Source organism: Stomoxys calcitrans, chromosome 1, assembly GCF_963082655.1.
Source record: "Stomoxys calcitrans chromosome 1, idStoCalc2.1, whole genome shotgun sequence".
Taxonomy (NCBI): domain Eukaryota; kingdom Metazoa; phylum Arthropoda; class Insecta; order Diptera; family Muscidae; genus Stomoxys; species Stomoxys calcitrans.
The window spans coordinates 235,788,194-235,799,281 of NC_081552.1; the positions used below are offsets into that span (position 1 = coordinate 235,788,194).

Sequence of the window (11,088 nt, forward strand, 5' to 3'; positions counted from 1 at the left end):
CTTTATCTGAGTCTCATATGATCCTTGTTGGCCTACGAATTTAAGTTTGGATGTAAGGTGTACTCCATTTTTAAAATACTTTATTTCAGCCCGATATTCTCATGACGTCTGATTTAGGGGTGTTTTCGGGGGTGAAATGGCCCCCAGACACTAGGCCCTGACACTTTTCCAGAATATTGAATATTTACTCCCAAAGACCTTTCATTTGAGCCCCATATTGCTATGGTCGTAATTTCGTACCCTGTGGGGGATGTTCTTGGGGAGAGGCGTCCCCAAACCCTTGGTCCCATAATTGGATATCCGATTCGTATTCTACACTCAAATACCTTTTATTTAAGCCCCATATTCCCATGGTGGACCCCCAGAACCGTGGTCCCACATTTCGATATTAGATTTGTATTCTACTCACAAATACCTTTCATTTGAGTCCCATATTGCCATGGTTGGTAAATATGTCCGATTTATTGGTGTTTTGGGGCTTGGGGTGGTTCCCCTAGCACTTGGTCCGACAATTGGATATCAGATACGTTTTCCTATCCTAAATACCTTTCATTTGAGTCCCATATTGTCGTGATTGGTTTAAATATATGTGGTAGGTTTTAGGGTGGGGCGGCCCCCCTAGGTACCCCATCCGAAATTTGGGTACCATTTTTATTTTTATTTTTAGGGTACTATAAGAGAGCAAACAAAATTTCGCTTAAATCGCAGCACCCATCTATGAGATCTGGCGTTTCTGAAAATTAGGGTAAGGGGGAGGGTCCGCTCCCCCATCAGATATCAAAAAAAGTAGTACCCTATTTTCACCACGGCACCTGTGAAAATTTCAAAAAAAAAGCGGTTCAGCCGTTTCTGAGTCTTTAAGGAACACACAAACAAACAAACACAAATTTCCTCCTCCTTTTTTTATAGCCAAGTACAAACGGCGTGCCGCAGTGCAACACCACTTTGGAGAGAAGTTTTTTCATGGCATAGTAGCATTAGAAGGCTTCTTGAGCCCCTAGAAGTCTTAATTTTCATCCGATTTAGCTGAAATTTAGAACAAAATTTTGAGTTATGACTTCCAACATCCATGCCAAGTATGATACGAATCGATCTATAAACAGATATTGCCCCAATATATAAACCGATCCCCGGATTTGACTTCTTCAGCCCTAAGAAGTCTTAATTTCACCTGATTTGGCTGATGATTTACATCAGTGCGAAGTTTAATCCGAATTGGTCAGTATGGTGATATGCAAATTGTAAATTTTGCCTATGAACATACCACTGAGGAACAGGGGCAAACTTCTCACATATCAATGAGTGTAGTCCAATTCAAGTTCAAGCTCAATGATAAGGGGCCTCGTTTTTATAGCCGAATCCGAAGGGCTTGCCGCAGTGCGATACCTCTTTGGAGAGAAGTTTTACATGTCATAGTAACTCACAAATGTTGCCATCATTAGGATGCGAAAATCACCGCTGATTTTTTTTTTCTCGCCAGGATTCGAACCCAGACGTTCAGCGTCATAGGCGGACATGCTAATCTCTGCGCTACGGTGGCCTCTTATAGGCCCCCCAAAGTACTCCACTCGACTGACCCAACTTCTTGATGAAAGCACTCCTTGTTCCGATAATATAATGGCGCAATGGCAAACCATTCCCAAGTCCATGGAAAATGCCCCGAACTCCGTACTTGGGTACTGGAAGCCTCCCTCGAGAAACCTTTGGTACGACCCATAGTGTCGAGATGCTGCTGAAGTCAAGAATGCGGCATAGAGAGCAATCCTTCAATCAGTAGCAACGCGCCAGATGAAGGGGCGATACCTCTCCTTCATCTGGGTGAAAAGGAGAGAGGAGAAACGTATATTCCGCAGAAAGTAACAGGAAATGGAAAGACAAGAGTGTGGGCGTGACTTTGGCTCACATGAGTCAGAATAAAGTCCAGCAAATCTTCCAAAGAATTAAACATCAAACCGATGGCTTTGGTGCAGGCACATCCTCCTGCAGAGACAAAAAAGGAAATCTGGTAACTGACACAGACAGCATGCTGAGGATATGGAAAGAACATTTTACCCATCTGCTGGTGTCTGACGTTGGCGGCCAAGAGGATACCACAGATCCAATCACTGATTATGGTATAGAATGTTTACCTCCTAGTCAGAATGAGAAGAACATGAAGAACAACAAGGCAGCAGGAGCCGACGGTTTAACCGCTGAACTATTTAAGACCGGACGAGACGCGCTAATAAGGCGTATGCATCAGCTTGTCTGCTAAATCTGGCTTGAAGAACACATGCCCGATGATTGGAACCTCACCATACTATTTTCCGTACGTAAGGCAGCAGGTGCCGACGGGTTACCTACTGAACTATTTAAAAGCAGAGGCGTATGCATCAGCTTATCTGCACAATCTGGCTAGAAGAACGCATACCCGATGATTGGAACCTCAGCATACTACGTCCCGTACACAAGAAAGGAGACAAGATGGAATGTGCCAACTACAGAGGAATAAGTCTCCTCCCCATCGCATACAAGATACTCTTGAGCGTACTGTGTGATAGATTAAAATCTAAAGTCAATGAGATAATTGGGCCCTATCAATGGGGCTTTAGACCTGGTAAATCCAGCCTGCACCAGATTTTCACACTGAGCCAAATCCTGGCCACAAAGATAAATTATCATTACCTACCATCACTTTATTGACTACACGTTGGCTGGGTCATGTTGTCAGAATGGATGAAGAAGCTCCAGCAAAGAAGTCTTTTGAAGGCTAACATGGTGGTACACGCAAACCAGGACGAACTAAAGCCTGATGGAAAGATCAAGTCGTGGGAGACACCTTGAAACTTGGTGTCCGAGATTTTAGAATGAGCGCAGATGATCGAGGCGTTCTTCGGCCAATTAAAGAACAGTAAGTAAAGTACCGATAACCCGATATGACTTCTTGACACCAAAACAAGTCAAATACAAACTCAGTTAATGAGGTTACATATTTAGCGGCATCTATGGTGGTGGGGACCCAAGATTCGGCCCGGCCGAACTTAGCACGCTTTTACTTGTTAAAGTCTGTAGCGAACGGTCAGAAGGACTTTTTTTTTTCTTCTAAATGAAAATCATTTTTTCTTGCACTTGCACTTTTTTAAATTTTTTTTTATTAAATAACAACAAATTTATTTACTAACACTTGCTTATCAGTTTGTGGTTTAAGAAGTTTTTTAATGGAATAAAACTCGACTATTTACACGCATCGTGATGTTAAACTTCTAAGCGACATTAACGAAGAAAATAAAAATCAAAGAGTAGAAGAAAAGTTTGAAGATTCGTTTTTTCCAAAAAATCCTTTGTCCACAATGCGTGACAATAGAACTTGGTGGTGATAGAGATAGCCAACATTTTTATAGCAGTCGTGTACGATAGATATCCATGGTGAATCAGGTTCTCAATGGAAATGATGGAAGTCATGATGATCATAGTGATGCGCATGGAAGGGATCATAGTGCAAGGGCAATGGATGTATGGTCTTGATAATTGGAGCCGGGTGATAGGCCTTAACCACGGGCAAGACATGTTTAACAATTGGCACTACCACGGGCTTAATAATGGGGGCACTGTGTATAACCGTGGAACTTTGATGCGATATGGCTGCAGGAACATGCACATATTTGGCCACATGTAATGGCTCATGATGGCCATAGTAAGGATAATCCAAATGATGATGATGGCCATGCAGATAACCTGGACGTGCCGAAGACAAGACCACTAAGCCCACCAGCAAGAATGAGAGCTGCAAAGACCAGATATTCTTGAGTTTAAGGTTGAAGGCTCTTGATTTTAGCAACTAAGACTTACCAGTTTTGTGCGCATTTTGTAATCCTTTTGTTGGTCGTTTGTGTGTTTGTATGTGTGACTTTGGCTAGAACCTTCCCTGTAGATTGTTTTGGTCCGTTCTGCTGGAAAACTTCAACTGATGATCTGCCATGGCATGGCCAAGTCTTTTATATTTTCTCGGTTTTCTTTTTTTGAATTTTGCATTTTGACGGTGTTTTCATGCTAAACTGAAATTAAGTTCATTCAAAGACAATGAATGCAAAATGCTGCAACCTGCAGCCATCAGCAATCACCAGCTACCAGGCATTCAGTCAGCCGCCAGCCAGACCGACAATAATACGCTCTGACATCGAAAGAAAAAAACACCAAAACAATAGTCAACAGTTTTACATTGAAAATGACAGCGAGAAAAAGAAAAACAATCGATGCAACATCAGAAACTTCAAAACATAACAATCTTCATCTGCATATATGCGCCATAGTACTATGTGATATGTACTTCAACATTTTGGCTGTTGGTGTTGATGAACAGTGGGGAGACAGTAAAAATTCAAATTTAAGCTCTATTATAGGGGACCTAAGTTTAAGCTCTAAGATAAAGGACCTACTTTTTAAAACTGACTCAGAACAGCGTGCCGCAGGGTGACATCACTTGGTGGAGAGTGTTTTTACATGGCTACTATACCTGTTACATGTGATAGCGCCTCACAAATATCGTCAAAATTAGGAAGGGATAACCGCTGCTGAAATTTTTTCTGGTGTTCTGGCCGAGATTCAAATCAAGACATTCAATGTCATAGGCGAGTACTTTCCGATTCAAGGTTAAGCTCAATGTTAAAGGACCTCCTTTTTATACACTAGTCCGAATGGCGTTCCGCAGCGCGACACCTCTTTGGAGAAAAGTTTTTATATGGCAAAGAACCTACCAAATGTCATCAGCATAAGAAGGGGATAACCACCGCTGAACCTTTTTTCTGATGTTTATTTTTTTTTTTTGGTTTATTTTATTTTATTTTATATTGTTATTTTATATTGTTATTTTTTTATTATTTTTTTATTATTTTATTTTATTTTATTTTATTTTATTTTATTTTATTTTATTTTATTTTATTTTATTTTATTTTATTTTATTTTATTTTATTTTATTTTATTTTATTTCATTTCATTTTATTTTATTTTATTTTATTTTATTTTATTTTATTTTTTTTTTATTTTATTTTATTTTATTTTATTTTATTTTATTTTATTTTATTTTATTTTATTTTATTTTATTTTATTTTATTTTATTTTATACCATTTTATTTCATTCCATTTCATTCCATTTCACTCCATTTCATTCCATTCTATTTCATTCCATTTCATTTCATTTCGTTCCATTTCATTCATTCCATTTCATTTCATTCATTCCATTTCATTTCATTTTATTTCATTTCATTCCATTTCATTTCATTCCATTTCATTTCATTCCATATCATTACATTTCATTCCATTCCATTTCATTCCATTTCATTCCATTTCATTCCATTTCATTCCATTTCATTCCAATTCATTCCATTTCATTCCATTTCATTTCATTTCATTTCATTTCATACCATTCCATTTCATTTCATTCCATTTCATTTCATTCCATTTCATTTCATTTCATTTCATTTCATTTCATTTCATTTCATTTCATTTCATTCCATTCCATTTCATTCCATTTCATTCCATTTCATTCCATTTCATTCCATTTCATTCCATTTCATTCCATTTCATTCCATTTCATTCCATTTCATTCCATTCCATTGCATTTTATTTAATTATTTCATTTTTTTTAAACATGCAATTGCTATACCCCTTAGCCCCACTGTAATCGCTTGTGGGGTTTAGTAAGCCTCAAATGAATGCCCACAGTTATAGCAACTGTGACTGAGAGGCATTTTCCAATATGCCAAAAACCATAGATCCCCACAAAGACCAACAATCAACCATACATGAAAGCTTCCATTCATTCCAACTTAAAGCAATGTTCATCTTCAGTGCCTTCTTGTGTTTATATTCTCCTATTTGTTTTGTATTCTTTATTGGCGGTGTATGTTTTCTTTGCATCTTTTTTCTTCCTTGTGCCAGGCAACAACAATTGTTAGTGATGCTTTAATTTACCTAAAAACTTACAAAGAATTCTATTGCAAACCGTTTTTAATTCGTCTACCAAGTAAAACATTGATATTTACAGCATAGTTTGTATGATTTTTCGATGTAGTGAAATCTACAGTATTTTGCCAAGAAATTAGTACAACTGCTGACAAGTTGAGTAAACACAACTACGACCGCGTTCAATACCGAACACATAGTTGGCCACTCATTAAAGAACTGCGCCAAGACATTTCTCATAACAAAGAGTGGTAACCTATTCAAATTTTAAGCTCAATACTAATGGATCTCTTTTTTTTATACCCACCACCATAGGATGGGGGTATACTAATCTAGTCATTCCGTTTGTAACACATCGAAATATTTGTCTAAGACCCCATAAAGTATATATATTTTTAATCAACGTAAAAATATAAGGCGATCTTGCCATGTCCGTCTGTTTGTCGGTCCGTCTGTTGAAATCACGCTACACATACAACACATTTTGCCCATGAACATTCCACTAAGGAACAGGAGCACACACATCAATGAGTGCAGTCCGATTCAAGTTTAAGCTCAATGATGAGGGGCCTCCTTTTTATAGCCGAGTCCGAACGGCGTGCCGCAGTGCGACACCTCTTTGGAGAGAAGTTTTACATGGCATATTACCTCACAAATGTTATCAGCATTATGAGGTTAAAACCACCGCTGACATTTTTTTTTGATGGTTTCGCCAGGATTCGAACCCAGTCGTTCAGCGTCGTAGGCGGTCGTGCTAACCTCTGAGCTACGCTACAGTTTTTAAAAATAGAGATATTGAGCTGAAACTTTGCGCAGATTCTTTTTTGTCCATAATCAGGTTAAGTTCGAAGGTGGACTATATCTTGATAAAGCCCCCATATAGACCGATCCACCGATTTAGGGTCATAGGCCCATAAAAGCCACATTCATTATCCGATTTTGCTGAAATTTGGGACAGTGAGTTGTGTTAGGCCCTTCGACATCTTTCGTAAATTTGGCTTGGATCGGTCCAGATTTGGATATAGCTGCCATATAGACCGATTTCTCGATAAAAGGTTTTGGGCCCATAAAAGCCACATTTATTATCCGATTTTGCTGAAATTTGGTACAGTGAGTTATGTTAAACCCTTCGACACCCTCCGTTAATTTGGCTCAGATCGGTGCAGATTTCGATATAACTGTCATATAGACCGATCTCTCGATTAAAGGTTTTGGGCCCAAAAAAGGTGCATTTATTGACCGATGTCACCGAAATTTGGGACAGTGAGTTGTGTTAGGCCCTTCGACATCCTTCTTTAAATTGGCCCTGATCGGTCCAGATTTCGATATAGCTGCCATATAGACCGATCTCTCGATTTAATGTTTTGGGCCCATAAAAGGCGCATTTTTTGACCGATGTCACTGAAATTTCGGACAGTGAGTTAGGTTAAGCCCCTTGACATACTTCTGCAATGTGGCACAGATCGGTCCAGATTTGGATATAGCTGCCATATAGACCGATCTCTCGATTTTAGGTTTTAGGGCCATAAATGGCGGATTTATTGTTCGATTTTGCCGAAATATGAGACGGTGAGTTGTGTTAGGCCCTTCGACACCTTTCTTGTATTTGGCTCAGATCGGCGCAGATTTAGCTATAGCTGCCATATAGACCGATCTCTCGATTTAAGATTATGGGGCAATAAAAGGCGCATTTATTGTCCGATTTCGAAAAAAATTGAGACAGTGAGTTGTGTTAGGCCCTTCAACACCTTTTTTGTATTTGGCCCAGATCGGTCCAGATGTGGATATAGCTGCCATATAGACCGATCTCTCGATAAAACGTTTTGGACCCATAAAAGGCGCATTTATTGACCGATGTCACCGAAATTTCGGACAGTGAGTTAATTTAAGCCCCTCGACATACTTTTACAATATGGCACAGATCGGTCCAGATGTGGATATAGCTGCAATATAGACCGATCTCTCGATTTAAGGTTTTGGGTCCATAAAAGTCGCATTTATTGTCGGATTTCGCCGAAATTTGGGACAGCGAGTTGTGTTAGGTTCTTCGATAACTTTCTGCATTTTGGCCCAGATCGGTTCAAATTTGGATATAGCTGCCATATAGACCGATCTTTCGATTTAAGGTCTTGGGCCCATAAAGGGCGCATTTATTGTCCGACTTCTCTCAAATGTGGCACAGCGACTTATTTGAGACTTTTCGACATCCGTGTCGTTTATGGTTCAAATCTGTCTACATTTGGATATGGCTTCCGAAAAGACCAATATTTTGTTTTGTAAAATTCATCAATGACCACTCAAAATCCATGACGAATTTGGTCCAAATCGGACCATACTTCGATAAAGCTGCTATTTGGGCATTAATTATGCATTTTTCTCAGCATATTGACGAATGGTGGTTTATATATATCCGAGGTGGTGGGTATCCAAAGTTCGGGCCTGCCGAACTTAACACCCTTTTTCTTGTTTATTTTTAATTCCTTGTTTTGGGTAGGATGGGGGAGGGTGATTGCCCTCTGACACGTCTTTTCATTCGAATTCCAATTTTTGGTCGTCCTAAATGAGAAGTGTGTACGTGCCCCCGGCGCTTAGACCCAAAAGACAATTTAATGTCGAAATCTATATGTCCGGCTGAACGGCAGGACGGCATGCCGCTACCCAGATTGTGACATCAACAATAGATTCAAACTCTACTGTCATCACGTTTTATTGAAGCGTATTAGGTAAGTGGGCTAGTCCCATACTGTGTCCCAAATGTGTATATCAGATTCGTAGTCAACTCTCAAAGTCCTTTCGTTTTATACCCATTTTGAGATGTTGGGCATTCATGCCCATTTTGGGGGTTTTAGGAGTTGGAGAGGGTCCGTAGACACCTTGGAATAATTTCTCATAACAGATGTGTGCTCAACTTCCAAACATCTTTCAATTGATACCCATATTGTTCTAATCGGTAAATATGTCCTTGATATGGTCCAGTTCAGAAACTTTGCTCCGGTTCGCCCATGCCCCCTGACTTAAGGCAATATGAATCTGGGTCTTGCTGATTTTCTCCATCAGAGCGTGTGTAACTGTCTCGCTCCGGTGGAGGTCATCTGAGATGCAAAACTTATATTTTTGAGTTACACTGTTACTAATTTTCCTACATTCCAACAATTCTCCATCTGCTCTGCATTTGGTAGTTTGGTAGATGTAACCCCCATAACTTCTTCTTTCCATTGTTTGTTGGTTTTTTCTCGTTTGCATCATCAGTGCTGGTTTAATTATAGTTTATGGCTTGATTCTGCCACAAGAAGCCGTCTGCTAGTTGAGACTCCAATAACTCTCCAGGTTCATATACGAATTGCTGGCATTTTTCATCTGTTTTTCACATGAAAAATTGCTTGTGTCTTGATTCAAGCTAGTTGGGTAGCAATTGATGGTTTTGTTCTCAGTTGATATTGGTTGCTGGTGACAAAGCTAAATAAACTTCTACAGCATTTGGTGATTTGTTGCTGTGAGATCTCATTGCTGTCCTCCTCATTGTCTGGCTATGGTGGGCAAGAGCAGCAGCAGTAGAATGTATCTGCGATTTGTTTATTTTAGCTATGCTATTGACATATGTTCCGGTTAAGATCAGTGACAGAGTTTTGTTCTGCTATTGATTTTTGTCCAGAAGAAACAAGAAAAAAAACATTAAGTTCGGCCGGGCCGAACATTGGATACCCACAACCTCGGGTATATATGTATACCCCCTTTCACAATCCCATGAAAATAGGATGACTTATGCACCCAAATTCGGCAGGGACATTGAGTGTTGACTGTTGAATTTTGTATTTTACTCTCACTGTTGAATTTTGTATTTAAAATTTCAACAAAATCGGGGAATAAATAAGGCATTTATGAGCTTCAGACCCTTAACCGGCATATCGGTCTATATGACAGCTATATCTAAGTACAGTCCTATTTTTACCATATTTGGGTCAGATGGCGGGTGGCCTAAAACTACTCACTGTTCCAAATTTTAGTGAAATTGGATAAAAAATAATGCTTTTATGGGCTTCAGACCCTTTATCGGGAGATCGGTCTATATGGCAGCTATATCTAAATATAGTCCGATCTAAACCATATTTGTCTCAGATGTTGGTAGGCCTAAAACTACTCACTGTTTAAAATTTCAGCGAAATCGGATAAAAAACAAGTAAAAGCTTGCTAAGTTCGGACGGGCCGAAGCTTATATAACCTCCACCATGGATCGCATTTGTCGAGTTCTGGCCACGGTGTCTCTTTTTAGGCAAACAAAGGATAGAAGAAAAGAGTTGCTATGTTATTAGAACAACATGAAGTAATGGTTCATTTCGGATCATCATTGAACTGAATATTGGACAACATAGTAGATGTCATTGTGTAAAATGTCAGCCAAATCTAGTATGAATTGCGCACTTTAGAGGCTGAAGAAGTAAAATAGGTAGATCGGTTTATAGGTGAGCTGCATTAGGCTATAAACCGATTCATGTCATATTCGACACGTATGTTAAAGGTCATGAGAGAAGCTGATGTACAAAATTTTAACCAAATCGGGTAATACTTGCGCCCTTTAGAGGCTCAAGAAGTCAAGATCTCATATTGGTTTATATGGTAGCTATATCAGTTTATGGATCGATTTGAACTATTCTTAGCACAATTGTTGGAAGTCATAATAAAACACCTCGTGCAAAACTTTAGCCAAATCGGATGAGAATTTTGCCCTCTAGCGGCTAAAGAAGTCAAGACCCCAGATATGTTTATATGGTAGCTATATCAGGTTATGGACCGATTTCAACCATACTCAGCACAGTTATTGAAAGTCATAACAAGACACCACACGCGAAATTTCAGCAAAATCGGATAAGATTTGCGCCCTCTAGTGGCTTAAGAAGTCAAGACCCCATATAGGTTTATATGGTAGCTATATCAGGTTATGGACCGATTTCCACCATACTCAGCACAGTTCTTGGAAGTCATAATAAAACACCTCGTGCAAAATTTCAGCCAAATCGGATAAGAATTGTGCCCTCTAGCGGCTAAAGAAGTCAAGACCCTATGTAGGTTTATATGGTATCTATATCAGGTTATGGACAGATTTCAACCATACTCAGCACAGTTGTTGGAAGTCATAATAAAACACCTCGT

General features: G+C 39.3%; 1 protein-coding gene across 1 annotated transcript; it reads right to left on the reverse strand.

Annotated features, from left to right (window-relative positions):
• Nucleotides 1-3,242: 3,242 nt before the first annotated feature.
• On the reverse strand, nucleotides 3,243-3,942 carry LOC106095243 (uncharacterized protein DDB_G0272718). Its single transcript, XM_013262483.2, has 2 exons — nucleotides 3,829-3,942; nucleotides 3,243-3,763 (listed from the first exon to the last, which is right to left on the reverse strand). The coding sequence occupies exons 1-2, from the start codon at nucleotides 3,841-3,843 to the stop codon at nucleotides 3,419-3,421; spliced, it is 360 nt and encodes a 119-aa protein (XP_013117937.1). The 5' UTR covers nucleotides 3,844-3,942; the 3' UTR covers nucleotides 3,243-3,418.
• Between the last annotated feature and the right edge of the window lie 7,146 nt (nucleotides 3,943-11,088).